The 19,725-nt window shown below is 39.0% G+C and overlaps 1 protein-coding gene across 1 annotated transcript in view; it reads right to left on the bottom strand.

Annotated features, from left to right (window-relative positions):
- Nucleotides 1–1,342: 1,342 nt before the first annotated feature.
- Nucleotides 1,343–19,725, bottom strand: part of VPS26A (VPS26, retromer complex component A) — a 53,145-nt gene continuing 34,762 nt past the window's right edge. The window contains exons 3-9 of the mRNA XM_033208771.1: nt 18,504–18,579; nt 17,237–17,393; nt 16,193–16,357; nt 12,370–12,476; nt 8,494–8,562; nt 6,004–6,146; nt 1,343–3,034 (exon numbers count right to left, since the gene is read on the bottom strand). Of these exons, the coding sequence (XP_033064662.1) occupies nt 2,921–3,034; nt 6,004–6,146; nt 8,494–8,562; nt 12,370–12,476; nt 16,193–16,357; nt 17,237–17,393; nt 18,504–18,579 (831 nt within the window). The 3' untranslated portion in view covers nt 1,343–2,920. The remainder of the gene's footprint in view (nt 3,035–6,003; nt 6,147–8,493; nt 8,563–12,369; nt 12,477–16,192; nt 16,358–17,236; nt 17,394–18,503; nt 18,580–19,725) is intronic.

The raw sequence follows: 19,725 nt of genomic DNA, 5'->3' as shown, positions 1-19,725 counted from the left end.
AGAGCTTCCACAGTATAGAAAGGGACCTGGACCGGCTGCCGCTGCTGGCTGGGGGGTGGCCAGCTTTTATTCCCTTATTTGTCCCCGCCCACATTCTGCTGTCCATTTTGCAGAGCACTGCTTGGTTCATTTTACAAACCTCTAGCTAGCCAGAGTGCTGTTTGGTGGGTTTTTGTTGTTTTTTTTTTTTTTTTGAGACGGAGTTTCGCTGGTTGCTCAGGCTGGAGTGCATTGGTGCGATCTGGGCTCACTGCAGCCTCCGCCTCCTGGGTTCAAGCGATTCTCCTGCCTCAGAGTAGCTGGGATTACAGGCATGTGCCACCACGCCGACCTAATTTTGTATTTTTAGTAGAGATGGGGTTTCTCCATGTTGGTCAAGCGGGTCTCAAACTCCCGATCTCAGATGATCCGCCCACCTCAGCCTCCCAAAGTGCTGGGATTACAGGCGTGAGCCACTGCACCCAGCCTGATTGGTGCGTTTTCACAAGCACTCATTGGCGCATTTTACAAACCTCCAGCTAGCCACAGAGCACTGATTTGTGCGTTTTACAATCCTAGCTACAGTGTTGATTGGTGCATTCTACAATCCTCTTGTAAGACAGAAAAGTTCTCCCAGTCCCCACACGACCCAGAAGTTCAGCTGGCTTCACCTCTCAAAGGGATCTTCCTGTCTCAGCTTCCTGGGTAGCTAGCTGGGAATACAGGTGCATACCACCATGCCCAGCTCATTATTAATTTTTTTGTAGAGATAGGGTCTCACTGCTTTGGCCAGACTGGTCTCGAATTCCTGGCTTCAGGTGATCCTTTTGCCTCAGACTCCTGAAGTGACTGGGATTACAGGTATTTTTTTGAGGTTGTTTTGTTTTGAATGCTTATGGCCCAGTCTCTGAGATTCTTGTTTCATTGGTCAGAGTATGACCCGGGCCTGGTTATTTTTAAAAGCTTCTAAGGTGATTCTAATATGCAGCCAGGGTTGTGAACCAGTGGATTAGACATTGTAACTCTTCCTAAAGACACAAATTTCTTTTTCAGTTTATCATCTAATTAACTGGCTGACTTTTGACTGAAATCACCAAATACTAAATTTGAATTTTTATTTTTCAAATTGGTTATGCTACAAAAAGTCTTGAGCAAAATGGATAGGCATCCTGTATATGACAGTTTTAAACCAGCCTATTAAAATCATTACATAGCTATTTAAAATTGAAACCAGTAATATTTATAAAAATTCATTATCACAATTACAGCTTCCTAAACTATTGAACAATCCTATCCTTAACAATAAATCTAACAATGATATTTGAGAATAGAGCTATATTAATGATTCAAACAGCAAACTCAGTTTCTGTTTCAAATTCTTTATTATACATCATGGTTGCACAATTTGAGGCTGGTTAAATACAATCGGTTTTCAAAATCTTTTTGAATATTTTCTGCATTACTACATGCAAATGACCATGAAAATATTTGGCATTTTAAAATTTTGAAACTCTGAATAGGCACTTACATGAAGGAAAACATTACCATTCATAGATATCCACATGTAGAACAGATGCTCCAGCACATGGTACATGGACCCTTTTGCCAGTAAAACTGGTTACTGACCATTTTATCAAAGTGCCATAGCAGTAAAACAGGTTTAAAGAAGTGTAATTTGGGTTATTTAGCTTACTCATAAAGTAAGGTTAACTGACAAGACTTGCACTGAAGTGCATTAAAAAATATTGGTACAAAAACCAATGAACCGTAAGTGAAAGTAGTTGCCATACAGCAGGTTTCATTTTGGTTCCTACACTCCACATTTAGTGTATTTGCGATCAGACCCCATGCACGTGAATGGATGACTGCAATCTTCTTTTTTAGAGACTTTAAACAAATGACTTGAATTTAGTGTTAAAAAATTAAGAGACGGGATGAAGTTTCAATGTGAGTTTAGCCAAAGTTCGAGTTTAATAAACATGAAATTACCCAGATCTAGGTAACTACATGCTTCACAGGTCCTCCTCAGTCCCCCATCCCAAATTTTCCCCTGAAGAGAGAATGAATTTATGAAGAAAATGATATTTGCATACACATGGCAAAAAGATTCCTTAAATTGAAATATATAAATATGTTTCAAAGTATTTATGGAAAAAACAGTTTTAACAAATCTAAAATGCCAACCTAAGTCAACTCCACATTGCAGAAAACACACAGCGGTACTACTGGAAAATAGCAAAACTGTTACTTAACATGGCCAAAAAAAAGGCCATAATGACCTGCCACATAATCCCTTGGGGAAAGAAATCTAATATTCATAGCACAGAAGACCTCAAAGAGGATAAAATTCTGGAAGCCATGGAATGGTACTCAGAAGTGCCTGCAGTGAAGCACTCCATATGCTTTTCTCAAACACATATGTAAAAACAAATGTAGTTCTCAAAAATATTGAGATGCCATGTTTTAAACCTTTGCAGGACACAAGGGGCCACTCAGGTTTTCTAATTTTATTTGAACACAAAATATTTAATTCTTTGCATGTAGAGAATAAGAGGTAATCATTAGCCTGAAAAGAGAGAAGGATTTAAAATCAACATTATGCAGAAAGAAAGCAAAATTACAAATACCAGCCTACTCACATGAAAAATTTTCATGTTTACGCTGATGCATATCTGAGTGCTTATCACCAAAGTAGGAGGTTTAAAAAAAAAAAAAGGCAGCTTAAGAAAGTTCCAGTGTTTCGAAGAAAGCACTTTTAAAAATGTATATACATGAAAAGAACATTTCATTATATCATAAATGCAGCACTGTAAGATAAAGGAAGACTAATATATATGGAGTTTTGGCCTTTTTCCGCCCCCTCTGGCTGCAACCATCTTTAACCTGCTGAACTTAATCTCAGGGGTTACAGGAGTTTTTTGCTTTTTTTCTCCTGTTCAGTTCACATTTCAGGCTGTTCAGCAGATGCCTGTGATTCTGGAGATTCAAATCGCTGGTGAAAGTTTGTTCTCTGTTTCCTCAGTTTTTCAGGAGCTTTTCTCCATAAAATTATCTCCTAGTAAACAAATGCAAGATATTAACAAATAATGTGTGATATGATGCCTTATCTCTATGATGCCTTAAATTTTCACCATGGAAATCATAATTGCCACTTCAATTTTAATCATAATAAAATTAAATTCTTCCCTACAAAAGCCCTCCTCTTTTCTAACTGATCCACTTTCTTCCAGCTCTAATTTGACTGCCCCTTCTACCTCCAGTGCTCCTATCACAAGCACCCATGCATTCCACCACCACCAATCCAATCTGGCAAGAAGTCCTATTGTTACTTTAAATAATTCCCCAAATCCATCCTTTGGTTTCTGTTCCACTGCCCTCATCAAAGTTCAAGTTCTTGTCACTAGATATTAAAACAGCTTCTTCAGAGGCAAGAGAGGCAGAGCCCTTTCTATCTAATCCTTTATTATCACTACCAGGTTAATCCTGTAGCACACTGCTTGGATTACCCTTTAGTAGTTCTCAGTGCCTCCAGGATAAATCTCCAAACAGGTATTCATGCCCCTCTATAACCTTTATCCAATTTACCAACATTGCTCTCTTCCCTCCCTAGACCCTCTTCCCCCATCGGCCAAACTGAGTTACTCTCAGCCTTCAATGCAATCCAAATAAACTCGCCCTACATCTTCCCCAGTCTTCAAATCCCTAACCAATCCATCCTGAGAACTTCCCTCTTCTAAATTCCTAAAATTATCTGCTTCATGAAGTCATTATAGGCTGGGTTGGTTTGTTTGTTTTCTCCCCCAACATCAGAATTTAAACATCCAAACGAGTGCACATGGGAAATAACACACTACCTCCAATAGTGCCATGATACGAAATTGATTTTGAAATTGTAAAAATCATGTAATTTATTTTGAAGTTATAAATTACCTATGTTTAATTATACAGCATTAGGATGGCAATACTGGAATAGGTTTTCACTCTTCTAAATTACTGTCAAACTATAATTTAAGTATTCTGTTTATATTTGAGAACATGGAGGACAGATCACGTTTATAAAAGGCAGTTTTTGTATTTTTCACAGTACTTAGCAGAGAATAATTTCTAACTTAGCTTTGAACTCTCAACTGACACTCAACTACGTATTTATTAATCTGATTCAGAATACAAAAGACCATTCTAATTACTATCTTCATTCAAATTCACCAAAAACTTTTAATTGATTTTCAAATGAGAACAAGTTTGTAATGAACACTTTATATTAAAAAAAGTATCAGAGGTGGCCAGGCACAGTGGCTTATGCCTGTAATCCCAGCATTCTGGGAGGCTGAGGCGGGCGGATCACCTGAGGTCAGGAATTCAAGACCAGCCTGGTCAACATGGTGATACCCTGTCTCTACTAAAAATAGAAAAATTAGCCGGGCATGGTGGTGCATGTCTGTAATCCCAGCTACTTGGGAGGCTGAGGCAGGAGAACTGCTTGAACCTGGGAAGTGAAGGTTGCAGTGAGCCAAGATCGCACCACTGCACTCCAGCCTGGGCAACAGAGTAAGACTCCATCTCCAAAAAAAAAAAAAAAAAAAAAAAAAAAGTAATAGAGGCTGGGCATAGTGGCTCATGCCTGTAATCCCAGCACTTTGGGAGGCCAAGGCAGGTGGATCACTTTAAGCCAGGAGTTTGAGACCAGTCTGGCCAACATGGCAAAACCCTGTCTCTACGAAAAAGAAAATATAAAAATTAGACTGGTGTAGTGGCACACACCTGTAATCCCAGCTACTTGGGAGGCTGAAGTACGAGAATCGCTTGAACCTGGAAGGCGGAGGTTGCAGTGAGCTGAGATCACACCACTGCACTCCAGCCTGGGCAGCAGAGCAAGGCTCTGTCGCAAAAAAAAAAAAAAAAAAAGAAAAAAGAAAAAAAAAAAAGTATTAGAATTCAGTCATCTCATGGACATTTATAACAGAATTGTTTAAAAAGGAATAAATCAGCAGGGCACAGTGGTACATGCCTGTACCTCCCAGCTACTCAGGAGGCTGTGATTGGAGGATTGCTTGGAAGATCCCCATCTCAAAAAATAAAAATAGTAATAATAATAATGATGTATATTTGTTGATAAGAGAAAGATATTCAAGACACTACTAAGTAAAAATGCAAATTAAAGAATACAGTTGGGTGTGGTGGCTCATGTCTATAATCCCAGCACTTTGGAAGGCCAAGGCAGGAGGATTGCTTAAGCCCAAGAGTTCAAGACCAGCTTGGGCAACATAGTGAGACTCCATCTCTACAAGAAAATTAAAAACAGTAAGAAAAAAAAGCAATGTCCATAATATGATCTAAACACACATACATTAGTCTCAATGGTGGTGGAAATTCTGCTGACCTTTACTTCATTCTTTGTTCTTTATTGCCTTATTTTTTTTCTTTTTTTTTTTTTTGAGACGGAGTCTCGCTCTGTCGCCCAGGCTGGAGTGCCATGGCCAGATCTCAGCTCACTGCTAGCTCCGCCTCCTGGGTTTACGCCATTCTCCTGCCTCAGCCTCCCGAGTAGCCGGGACTACAGGTGCCCGCCACCACGCCCAGCTAGTTTTTTTGTATTTTTTTTTAGTAGAGACGGGATTTCACCATGTTAGCCAGGATGGTCTCGATCTCCTGACCTCGTGATCCGCCCGTCTCGGCCTCCCAAAGTGCTGCAATTATAGGCTTGAGCCACCGCGCCTGGCCGCCTTATTTTTTTTCTAAATAAGCAGCAGATATTGTTTTTATTAAAAAACAAAAGCAAAAGAACTTGTAAGAGAAAACTAAAAGCCCTGAAAAATTATAGCTCATTCTGGAGTACTGAAGAATGATTGGGGAGGGATCTATCATAGGATTCTATTCTCCTCTACTTCTTTATCTGTCATACCCACTGTGTTTTCATTGACTTAGAAACTCCCACTCGCTCAGTACAATTAAGCTTAGAAGAGCGCTTTTGAGGTATTTTTAGATCTGCCGCAGAACATAATACCAGCCTAAGTGACACCATACCTGCTGTTTGAAGTACCTTCGGTCTTCCTCATCAACAAGCACTAAATTCAAAAAGTACCTTACTGAAAATTTTTTGTTCACATCTCTCATTGTTGGAGTTGGATCATATCCTGCTAAAAATAGTCTTATTGGAATGGATTCACCTGAAAGAAAAGGAATTTCCACTTAATTCTAAAGATGATTAAATATAGTCACATAACAGGTAGGACTAAGCACTATAGAGTTGACAGTAATGCTTCACATCCTCACAAGATACAAAAATAACAAAGACCAGGGTTTCTCATCCTCAGCAGTACTGATATTTTGGGCTGAATAATTCTTTGTTGTGGGGAGGGTCCTATCCTTTGTAGGATGTTTAGCAGCAACCCTGGCCTCTACCCACTAGATACCAGTATTTCTCTCAAATGTAACAGCCAAAAAATATCTCTAGACAACACCAAACATTCATTCTGGAGTGAAGTTGCCCCTAGATGAGAACTACTGTTCCAGAGTCAGAATACCTGGCTTCAAATCTCAACCACTCATTGGTTGTGTGACTTTGGACAAATCACTTACTCCTTGTTTAAGTTCTTCATCTGTGAAATGGGGAATAACAATAGTATTCACAAGGAATGTGTAAGGACTATATGGGTTAATATACCTAAAGAACTCAAACAGTGCCAACAGATAAGTGCTCTATAAGTTGTTTTGTTATCTTCTTTCATGAAGTTTACCATAATTTCTAATCATGTGTATAAATTCTTGAATACTTATTACTCATATATTCAAAGCTAAAAACGGACAGAATGATGACATCCTTTTATTGCCAAAAAGACTATTACTCAGATTCTCATTGCTTCTGTTTTCCTAAGGGTAATTATTTGCATATTCCTTTTCTTTTTTTTTTTTGAGATGGGAGTCTTACTCTGTCGCCCAGGCTGGAGTGCAATGGCGCAATCTCGGCTCAGTGCAACCTCCACCTCCTGGGTTCATCCAATTCTCCTGCCTCAGCCTCCCGAGTAGCTGGGATTACAGGCACCTGCCACCATGCCTAATTTTTTTTGTATTTTTAGTAGAGATGGGGTTTCACCATGTTGGCCAGGCTCACTGGTCTCTAACTCCTGACCTCAGGTGATCCACCCACCTTGCCCTCCCAAAGTGCTGGGATTACAGGAGTGAACCACCACGCCCAGTTTTTTTTCTTTTTTTTTTTTTTTTGAGGCAGGATCTCCCTCTGTCAAGATGGCAGCGGTGCCATATTGGCTCACTGCAACCTTGCCTCCTGAGCTCAAGTGAACTTCCCACCTCAGCCTCCCAAGTAGCTGGGACCACAGGTGCGTGCCACCATGCCTGGCTAAGTTTTGTATTTTTTTATAGAAATGGGGTTTTGCCATGTTGCCCAGACTGGTCTCCAACTCCTGGGCTCAAGCAATACACCCACTTTGGCCTCCCAAAGTGGTGGGATTACAGGCGTGAGCCACCGTGCCCGGCCCTTGAATTTTTTTTTTTGAAATGGCGTGTCACTCTGTCTCCCAGGCTTGAGTGCAGTGGCATGATCTCAGCTCACTGCAACCTCCACCTCCTGGTTCAAGCGATTCTTCTGCCTCAGACTCCCAAGTGGCTGCGATGACAGGCATGCACCATCACACCCAGCTAATTTATATATTTTTTGGTAGAGACAGGATTTTGCCATGTTGGCCAGGCTGGTCTTGAACTCCTGACCTCAAGCGATCCACCCACCTCAGCCTCCCAAAGTGTTGGGATTACAGGCGTGAGCCACTGCACCTGGCCTGAATATTTTTTACGTAATAATTTTCTCATGCATACCAATTTGCTGAAAGATATAAAACTCGCCATTTTACATAAAAACTGTTGGCTGCTGGAATTTTACAAAGTAATGTTGCATAATATAAGAGTACACACATAAGGGACCCAACCACCTAGCTCAAAGAGTTTTAGAGCACCTGACACTACATTGCCTCATCTACACTTGGCACTTAATAAATGGTACTGACTTTGTGATGTAAGTACAAACAGTGAAGAAAACCCAGACATAAATTTAAAATAATAAATACTGGCTTCATTGTCTCAGATACTGAAGATTATCTAGTAATGGAACTGCTTATTTCCTTGAGGGCTATAATGACTCCAAAAACCCACAGGAATTAAAGGTCAGCCATATTCCATTTTGTGGTCAGCAGGAGAAAAAAAGATTTACAAAGATGAACTATTGTATAATAAAAGACAATGAAAATATTACAAATTCAAAACTAGAGAATAGATACATATAACTATCTCTACTAAATCCTAAATTGAAACTGAAAAATCAAACCTTATTTCAGACTAGGAAGTATAATTAGTCTTCTTTGAAGCTATACAAAGATGACCTTAAAAGCTATAAGAATGGTTTTAAGAATTCAAAGATACTTTCACACTAAATAAACACAAACAAAACTGCCATGAACACTGCTGTTTGCACTACATAAAAGAAGTAACTGAAAAGTGTGTTACCTTTTACTGGTGCACCATCCATTATTTCATATTTGGCGATTGTTTCTGTTTCTGTTGTGGTACTGGGTCCTAGTGCAATAATGTAAATAATATTACTTTAAATATTCCAGAATATAATTACTAGCCTTATGCCTTCTTATTTTTCCACTACATTATTCTTTTTTTTTTTTTTAAGACGGAGTCTTGCTCTGCCACCCAGGCTGGAGTGCAGTGGCCGGATCTCAGCTCACAGCAAGCTCCGCCTCCCGGGTTTACGCCATTCTCCTGCCTCAGCCTCCCGAGTAGCTGGGACTACAGGCGCCCACCACCTCGCCCGGCTAGTTTTTTGTATTTTTAAGTAGAGACAGGGTTTCACCGTATTAGCCAGGATGGTCTCGATCTCCTGACCTCGTGATCCGCCCGTCTCGGCCTCCCAAAGTGCTGGGATTACAGGCTTGAGCCACCGCGCCCGGCCTACATTATTCTTTTTAGAGATGGAGTGCAGTGGTGCAATCATGGCTCGCCGCAGCCTCAACTTCCTGGGCTTAAGCAATCCTTCTGCCTCAGCCTCCCAAGTAGCTGAGATTACAGGTGTGTACTATCATGCCTGGTTTTTTTTTTTTTCAATTTTTGTAGAGATGGGTTCTCAATATATTGCCCAGGCTGGTCTCAAACTCCTGAACTCAAGCAATCCTCCCACCTAACCCTCCCAAGTAGCTGGGACTACAATCGTGCACTATCATGCCCGGCTAATTTTTGCATTTTTTGGGATAGAGATGGGGTTTCACCATGATGCCCAGGCTGGTCTCGAATTCTTTGGGTTCAAGTGATCTGCCCGCCTCAGCCTCCCAAAGTAGTGGGATTACAGGTGAGCGACTGCACCTGGCCAACAATTTCTTTTTAAACAACAAAGGAGAATTTGAAGTGATTTTCAAATCACTTAAATTTACTAGCAAGTAGAAACATGGAGATTAAGAAATCACATATGGGGGTACATGTTCTCAGGACCTCTTCAGATCATGCCTTGGGTAAGAATTTTATTTAAAAATAAAATAATATTAATAAATCCACAGATGTTTTAAATTATGAATACTGACTATAAATTCTTATAAAGTGTTGCCTAGAATTATTTTCTTTTTTTTTTTTTTTTGAGATGGAGTCTCGCTCTGTCGCCCGGGCTAGAGTGCAGTGGCCGGATCTCAGCTCACTGCAAGCTCCGCCTCCCGGGTTCCCGCCATTCTCCTGCCTCAGCCTCCCGAGTAGCTGGGACTACAGGCGCCCGCCACCTTGCCCGGCTAGTTTTTTGTATTTTTTAGTAGAGACGGGGTTTCACCGTGTTAGCCAGGATGGTCTCGATCTCCTGACCTCGTGATCCGCCCGTCTCGGCCTCCCAAAGTGCTGGGATTACAGGCTTGAGCCACCGCGCCCGGCCTCCTAGAATTATTTTCAGCAAAAAAACCAACAATGTTAAAGGACAAAGTAAGTTTATATATTAAAATTAAAAAGCAGGGATGAACCAATAAATGCTATCGGGACAACTGGTCAGCCATCTGGAAAAACGTAAAGGTGACACATACCTCACCTCTTATATCACAACACATTTCAAATGAATTAAAATTTTAAAAATGAAACAAAATCCCTAAACCACAATGTATTACTTCAGTAGAATCAAGCACAGAAAATTATTTTTAGAACTTCAATGTGAAAAAGACCTTTCTAAATAACCATGGCATAAAACCCAGAGGCCATAAAATGAAAAACTGATAAATCTGACTACATAAACATCAATAACTTCTACATGGCATAAACCACCACAAACAAGACAAGCAAGGGAAATTTTTGCTACCCTTAATATTAGAAAAAGGAATTCAGGACACAATGGCTCACACCTGTAAACCCAGCAATTTGGGATGCCGAGGCAGGAGGATCGCTGAGTCCAGGAGTCTGAAACCAGCCTGGGCAACATAGTGACACCTTGTCTCTACAAAAAATAAAAAATTAGCTGGGTGTGGTGGCATGTGCCTGTGGTCCCAGCTGCCCACAATGCTGAGGTTGGAGGACTGCTCAAGTCTAGGAGTTCAAGGCTGCAGTGAGCTGTAACTGTACCACCGCACTCCAGCCTGGGCAACAGTGTGAGACCGTGTCTCAAAAAGAAGGGTGGAGGGGGATTGATTTCTCTAATATATAGTTTCTACAAATAAGTAAGAAAAAGAATATAATAATCCAATAGATAATGGGGCAAAGAATATGAATGGCTTACAGAAAATAAAAATTGTTTTTATTCATATGAAGAGATGTTCATCCTCAATAAGAAAACTGAAAATTAAAACTACAATGGAATATATTAATTAGCTTGACTGTAATAATCATTTCATAATGTAAACATTCCATCATACACCTTGAATATATAAAATTTTTATTTGCCAAGTATACCCCAATAAAGCAGTGAGGGAAAAAGAATCCATAAGAAAAATCCCAGGCCGGGCGCGGTGGCTCAAGCCTGTAATCCCAGCACTTTGGGAGGCCGAGGCGGGCGGATCACGAGGTCAGGAGATCGAGACCATCCTGGCTAACATGGTGAAACCCCGTCTCTACTAAAAAATACAAAAAAACTAGCCGGGCGAGGTGGCGGGCGCCTGTAGTCCCAGCTACTCGGGAGGCTGAGGCAGGAGAATGGCGTGAACCCGAGAGGCGGAGCTTGCAGTGAGCTGAGATCTGGCCAGTGCACTCCAGCTTGGGTGACAGAGCGAGACTCCGTCTCAAAAAAAAAAAAAAAAAAAAAAAAAAAGAAAAATCCCAAAACTACAATGGAGTAGTATCTCCCCCCTTACCCATCAAACTGGCTAAAAGTTTTTACAGCATTGTGCTCATGAGAATATGGGGGAAAAAGAGGCACTCTCCTACATTCACTGCTGATAGCAATGCAAACTAGTATAATCCCTAAAGAAGACTTACTGATAACATGCATCAAAATTATAAATGGCCAGGTGCAATGGCTTATGCCTGTAATCATTTAACACTTTGGGAGGCAGAGGTGGGAGGACAGTTTGAGCCTAGGAGTTCGAGACCAGCCTTGGCAACATAGTGAGACCCTGTTTGCCACAAAAAGGGTGGAAGAATTATAAATAAATATACTGTTTAACCCGTGAATTCCACTTCTAAGATTTTATCTTGCACACATGTCTGCACACGTGCAAAATGACATTATTTGTAATAGCAAAAGACTGGAAACAACCTGTATGTCCACGAACAGCAGACTGGTTCAATTCTAGTGTATCAATAAAACGGAAAACTATTAAAAAAATAAAGTATTCTACACATTGGTATGGAAAGTTCTCTAAGATGCACTACTAAGTGGCAGAGCAAAGTATGCATTATATACCACCATTTAAGTAAAAAAGGGTTTGTGTTATATATAGGTACTTGCCTGTATACATAATAACTAATTGGAAAGTTTTGGTTTTTGTTCTTTTTTGGAATGGTCTCACTCTATTGCCTAGGCTGAAGTGCAGTGGTTATTCACAGGCACAATCCCACTACTGATCAGCACAGGAGTTTTGACCTGCTCCACTGAGGATTTTTAAACTTATAATAAACATATTACCTATGAGTAGCTAGCGTACAGAAATAAGATACTTTTTACTGTATACTCTTTTACATTTTATTTTTGAACCATGTGAATTTATTACCTATTCAAAAATTAACTTTTTATAAAAAATAAATTCCGGACATCAAAAATTAATTTTAAAAAAGCATTAAATAATGTACTGCCAGTAATATTAACTAGCAAAATTAGTACTCAATGTGGATATCAAATTAATTATGTTTAAACAATATTTTAAGATTTTTAAAATGTCAACTAAAATAATTTTAATTTACATACTCTTTTCAACTTACCAATTCCTGTGATCTCTTTTTTGATAAGCTGTAACTCCATATGTTGTATTTTTATTCTTACTAATAAGAAGTAAATTTTTCCAACAATCACATCCTTTAAATGATACCTATTGGGGAAGAACATCTCACTAAATATCAGTTTAAAAACAAGCAAAAAGAGTGAACTATGTCCTAAAAGACTTTGACAGACATTTTTAGTATAATTATTTAAGAATACCATTTTGAGGCTGGGCACAGTGGCTTTACAAGAGGTGCTGAAGACCACCCTCATCCATGATGGCCTAGCATGTGGAGTTTGCAAAGCTGCCAAAGCCTTAGACAGGCACAAAGCTCATTTTTGCGTGCTTGCATCTAATTGTGATGAGCCCATGTATGTTAAGTTGGTGGAGGCCCTTTGTGCTGAACCCCAGTTGTGGACAAGAAACTGGGGAATGTGTAAGCCTCTATAAAACTGACAGACAGGGGAAACCCCGTAAAGTGGTCGGCTGCAATTGTGCAGTAGTTAAGAACTATGGCAAGGAATCTCAGGCCTGTATGTCATCAAAGAATACTTCAAATGAATAAATAAAACTTTGGCTCACCAGAAAAAAAAAAAAAAAAACCTTTCTGATTATTCATATTGTTTAGTGTTCTTTTTCTGAAAAAAGTATTCATCGTTTCACTATGCAAATAAGGAATCAAACTTTTACTACCTCAGAGAGAATAATTACCCTGGGTAACTGTTCCGGCTGGGCTCAGTGGCTCATACCTGTAATCCCAGCACTTTGGGCCTCTTGCACCCAGGAGTTTGAGACCAGTCTAGGCAACATAGTGAGATGTAATCTCTTCTAAAAATTAGCTGGGTGGTGCAAAATTAGTGGCACATGCCTGTGATCCAAGGTACCCAGGAGGCTGAGGTGAGATGATAATTTGAGCCTGGGAGATTGTGGCTGCAGTGACCCATGATTATGCCACTAAACTCCAGCCTGGGTGACAGAGCCAGACTCTTTCTCAAAACAAACACACACACAAAAAATGCTTGAAATATTTGGCATATGAAGATATTTTCAACATTAAAAGACACAGAGTTTGGTGTCATTATTACTCAAGTTCTACAAGAGTGCAGCGAACATAAATCATCTGCCCACAAAGACAAAGTAAAAGAGACTACCTACATGGGTTGAGTCTGCTGTTGTTATATCTAATAACCAAAGGCGCTCCCACATACCTTGTAATGATGTGGTAATAAACTCAGGAATCCCTATAATATCCAGAGGACTTTTTAGCCTCCTCCCAGGTTTGGCTCTCAAAATTGTATCTGAAGAGTTGATTAATATAATTATGTCAGGCCGGGCATGCCTGTAATCCCAGCACTTTGGGAGGCCAAGGTGGACAGATCACCTGAGGTCAGGAGTTCAAAACCAGCCTGGCCAACATGGTGAAACCCCATCTCTACTAAAACTACAAAAATTAGCCGGGCGTGGTGGCACATGCCTGTCATCCCAGCTACTCGGGAGGCTGAGACAGGAGAATCGCTTGAACTCAGGAGGTAGAGGTTGCAGTGAGCTGAGATCGTGCCACTGCACTCTAGACTGGATGACAGAGATTCTGACTCTAAAAAATAAAATATGCTGGGTGCAGTGGCTCACGCCTATAATCCCAGCACTTTGGGAGGCCAAGGCGGGTGGATCACAAGGCCAGGAATTTGAGACCAGCCTGACCAACATGGTGAAACCCCGTCTCTACTAAAAATACAAAAATTAGCCAGGCATGGTGGCGGGCACCTGTAATCCCAGCTACTCAGGAGGCTGAGGCAGGAGAATCCCTTGGAACCAGGAGGCAGAGGATGCAGTGAATCGAGATCACGCCATTGCCCTACAGCCTGGGCAACAGAGCAAAACTCAAACAAACAACCAACTGTGTGTGTGTGTGTGTGTGTGTGTGTGTATGTGTGTGTGTAAAATTATGTCAGTCTGAAGGCAAGCTTCAGTGGTAAGTTTCAGGTCCTAAACTATTTGATAATTTCATCAACAATATAATTTTAAGATTCTGAAGGCCATATGTATTACATTTTCAGTGATATAAACCTGGAAGTGACAACCAATAAAAATAAAGTAACAAAAGACTGGGGTAGGAGGGGGATAATACAGGGTCCATCCATTTCTTCAACAAACAAACTTTAATTAAAAAAACAGAAGGGAAACCTATAAATTAAAAAATTTAAGGCTCAAACAACCAAATGCAATGTGTGGCCCTTGTTTAGATATTGATTTGAACAAAGCATGTGAAAAAAGAAAGATATCTGTGAGCCAATTAGGGAAATGTGAAAACTGCCTGGGTGTATGAAGATATTAAGGAATTACTAATATTTTTAGACATAAGAGTACTGTAGTTATATTTAGAATGATATATAACTTTTTAAAACTTTTTCTGAATAGACACAGAAAACAAGCTTGTCATATAACATTTAAATAAGAGATATGTAAAGTCAATACATAATTTTATCCTTTACAGATAACCACTGTTAACAAGAGAATATCATTGCAGACTCTTTCCTATTTATATCAAAATACATGAGTATTTTACAGAAATGAAATAGTACTACACATGCTATTTTTATGGCTAACTTTTTCACTTAATAATATATCACGGACACGCTTCTGGATAACTAAATACGTATGTCTCAACCTTTTTTTTTTTTTTTTTGAGAGGGAGTCTCGCTCTGTCACGCAGGCTGGAGCGTGGTCACGCGATCTCAGCACACTGCAACCTCTGCCTCACAGGTTCAAGCAATTCTCCTCCCTCAGCCTCCTGAGTAGCTGGGATTATAGGCGTGCGCCATGACACCCATCTACTTTTTGTATTTTCAGTAGAGATGGGGTTTCTCCATGTTGGCCAGGCTGGTCTCAAACTCTTGACCTCAGATGATCCGCCCACCTTGGCCTCCCAAAGTGCTGGGATTACAGGCATGAGCCACTGCACCCGGCCTCAATCTTTTTAAGCCTTCTTTAGTATTCCACAGTATGGCTGGACCATAATTTATTTAACTGTTATAATACCAGTGGGCATTTAAATGGCAATCTTTTGTTCATATAAGTAATGTTTCTGAGACTATCTTAGTCCATGTATAAAATAAGACAACTTCCCATTTATAGTGAAGCAAATTCCAGATATATAATTTAATTGATAAAATGATATAAAATTTTATGGGTTAAATGTCTGGAATTTGCTTCACTATAACCCATGGCGAGTATGAGAGCTGAATACAGATAAACCGGATTGTGTGTTGATAACTGTTGGAGCTGGGCAATGGGTACATGAGGATTCATTAGATTATTCAGTATACTGTTCAAATATTTTAGTATATGCTTGAAATTTCCCATAATAAAGTTTAAAAAGGCATTAAACACAAAGTATGAGCCAGTTTTGCAAAAATACAACATATATAAACATATATACCTTCCCCCTCCCCCCATGGAATGATATACAAGGGGACATTAACAGTGATTAAGTGGTAAAGGTGCAAATATGTGAAAAGAGATGGCCAGGATGGGGTAATGTCAAGCCAGTAAGATAAACTGTATCCTCAGAAGGATTGGCTGCCTTCTGAGATGGTGACATCCTCTACACAAAGTGGCCAAGCAGATATTCATCAGCAATAGAACATAAAAGACACCTTTACTGAGTGGAAGCCAGACCAAACTCCTAAAATTTATTTTAGCTCAGAGATCCTGTTGATCTGTTAACATCAGTCAATTCTATCCTTACTTTGACCAATTGACAAAGACCTGAAAAGCTAATTTTTGAATTTTCCCTGAACAACTTATCTGAGAAAGGTTCTTACTTTGATTTATTATATTCAAATTCTATATGTAGACAATCTTCAATGCCCACTTCCATCTTAATAGAGTTGTTAACATCAGGATAGGTGGCAAGCTGGTGAACAATAAGATCATATTCTTTTACCAAATCTGTCAGTCTTCTCACTATTGTCACTTTAAGAAAATACCTACAAAGTTAAAAGAGAGGATGAGTTAAATCACCTGTAATAAATTTTCATGTTTTAAATCAGCAAACATTAACCGCAACTAAGCCTTCTCCTTGCTGGACCTCCTTTGGGATCAACTTACTTCACTACTTCACAAAGGAGTTCCAATTTTCTTTAATGCCCCTAACATGAAAAAAAAATACAAAGTTCAATTTTAAGAATAGTGTAAATACTTTATAGATGAGTTTGCAGGGCTGTCATCAAGCCTACTTGAGGAAACCTCTCCAGATCACTTCTTTAAGGAACTGCTATTTGAAATTTGGGTTGTCAAACCCAGTTCCAGATAGATAATGCCAAGTTAAACAGAGAAAGCAGGATCTCGGACCTGATGCATTCAGATTAATATCCTCAAATGCCCTGGACTCTGAGGCATCCCTGGCTTCCTGCATACAGACTCAGTGAAGGGAAAGGACACTCAATTGAGAGGTTAGAAAACTAGGTTCCTACTCCTGTTCTGCCATCCACTACTTGTGTCATTTTAGATGTATCAGAGCCTCTCTGGTACTCCAGATTACTTCTGAACCATATACTAAATGAGATTTTCTGGGAAACTAGTGGTTTTAGAAGGCAATTCAGTTTACATGACAAATGAAGTACATAAGGGACAATTCATACCAGGGAAGTGTATAACTGAAATGTCTCATAGCAATGTTGTCTAACTCTATAATGTTAGAACGCTCTATTACCTCAAATCAGCATTAGCCAAAGTATGTGACAGAATTTTAAAAAATCTTAAATCTTCCAATCTAGAATTATAATTAGAGGTTCAAATAAGGTATCAACAGTAGTTACTACTTTCTGGTTTTGATTCTGTTTACAGTTTATAATACACATTCATACCTCAAGCGGACATTGGCACCGATGTAAGATTCATATGGCTTTTCAACTTGCATAAATTCAAAATCATAACTTCTGCTCTGAGTCAGTTCTCCAGGTAAGGCTAGTTCTTTCACTAGGTTTACAAATTCATGAGTATTACTCTTGTCATTGAAAAGCTCTAAAAATTTTAAAAGGCAGAAAGACCAATTATTTAATATCCATTTCAATAAAACCCAAATGTCTACTTCAAACGCAATTTTTACCAAAAGAATTATTGAGTTTATCTCCAATAAACTAGACCTATGCTCTGAATTCCATTATCCTTTTTATACTTATACTTCATGTAGGCATAAAAGATTTTGTCAAGTGGCATAGCACAATGAAAATTTCTATTAAAAATGAGTTCATTCCTTTGATGTAGTTGGGGCTCTCCCAATATGAAGCCATTTGACACATTACCAGCAATTATTTGAACTTCCCCCAGACAAGGCAAAAATTCTGTTTTGCTTTAGTTAGGCAAATATATTGCTTTCATAAAATTACAAAACACAAAAAGACTAAAACTAACTATCAATTACTACAACTTGCCTCTCAGTCAGAATAGACATATAAGTACACTCTCAGTCAGAATAGATATAAACAAATATCTACCCATTCCAATTCTGATACTTTAAAAGTGTACAGTGAAACTTAGCTAAATTTTAAGCCTAGTTATGTAGACAGTATTATAAAGACATATTTTCTTTTCTCTTGTGAATCTGCAATATAGAAAGATGTATATACAGTTTAACTCCCTAGTAAATAAAGCATGTATCTGAAATAATGTATGGAAATGTACATAAGTTGATCTAAGTCAAGAAGAAACTACACCTTTCCTTCTGACATGGAATTTTGTGTTGACACAGGTGAGTCTGGCTACAGGCACACACTAGATCAGGAAGACAAATGGCATGGGTAATTAGAAGATGAAGAATGAAGATGAGGCTGCTAATTATAAGGATGGTGAAAAATGTAGGCAGACAAAAATTTCAGTAGGTCAACTAATTTACTTGAATTATTTTTCAAGGCCAGTAGTTTCATATATATCATGAAATGATAAATATTATTTCATACAAGTCAAAGAAACACAATTTAATATAGTTATAAAGTCAGTCCTCTCTTTTATTATGCAAAATCAATTCCTTCCTTCTACAAAGCTAAGCTCTAATTCAATTATTTCAGTGCAAAATCCAACCTTCTTCAAATTCAGTTATCAAAGAAAAAGAAGTAATACTATTTTAAAACTCACCAATTTGACCTACAAATTCAATTCTAATTCCTTGGTGCTCTAGCCTCTTTCCAGGTTGCTTAAAGGCTAGGTTTACCTGCCAAAACATGAAATTATAAGAGATGTTAACAATCCTTTGAGTGGGCCTACTAGTAGCTTCCTTTCAGATGAATGCAATATATAAATATTTCAGGTATTCATTTTTGAAGTTTGAGACACCACCACATACCTAAATCAGGATGATGTTATACCACCAGAGAAGGTGTAATTTATTTATACACAATCATGGGTGAACCTCTTACTTACATCAACACAAAGTCTGCTTTGTTAAGAAGGAATCCTTAATAGCTGGAGAACTATAAAAAGACTCAAAGAAAGGAACAGCCTTCAACTATTCATACTTGTTTTCTGATCAAAGTTAAATAATTCTATGACTAATAAAAGCGTATTAATGTGAGATAATTACTAATTTCAAGAACTGACCTAAAAACAGATGCAATTCCAGGACATTTAAATCAAGCAAGACTAACATCCACACAACTAGGACTATATTATGGACAATGCTCAGAAATTTGTGGGTCAAATCATAGCTTCATACTTATTGTAACTGATGTATCACTTCCAGTTTTCTGTAACCAATAATATATTATTATAATTCCTGACCTTAAAAGCAATGCCTTTTGTCCTGAGTCTCCTACCCACCATAAAAACAGAATGCCTAAAGATTTAAATTCAAGTATGATTCATCTTACATACTTTCCCGCCCCCCACCCCAGAAAGGACTCTGTTGCTTAAGCTGGAGTGCAGTGGCACAATCTTAGCTTACTGCAGCCTCAACCTCTTGGGCTCAAATGATCCTCCTTCCTCAGCCTCCCAAAGTGGTAGAAGTACAGGCATGAGCTACTGCACCTGGCCATTATCTTCCATACTTTTGGAGTAAAGTATATAATCTCAAAATCCCTAAACTCATATATCTGCCAAGTGGAAATCTTAAACACACATACACACACATATTTTAAGAGATAGAGTCTCACTCTGTCACCCAGGCTGAAGGACAATGGCATGATTATTGCTCACTACAGCTTTGAATCCCTAGGGTTAAGCGATCTTCCTGCCTCAGCCTCCAAACAGCTGGGACTACAGGGATGCATAACTATGCAGGCTAATTAAAAAAATTTTTTTTGTAAAGATGAGGTCTCACTATATTGCCCACGCTGGTCTCAAACTCCTGGCCTCAAGCAGT

This window comes from Trachypithecus francoisi, unplaced genomic scaffold (assembly GCF_009764315.1).
Source record: "Trachypithecus francoisi isolate TF-2019V2 unplaced genomic scaffold, Tfra_2.0 Lachesis_group9, whole genome shotgun sequence".
In the NCBI taxonomy this organism is placed as follows: Eukaryota; Metazoa; Chordata; class Mammalia; order Primates; family Cercopithecidae; genus Trachypithecus; species Trachypithecus francoisi.
The sequence above is the reverse complement of the archived record's forward strand: the minus strand, read 5'-3'. Positions and strand labels throughout refer to the sequence as shown.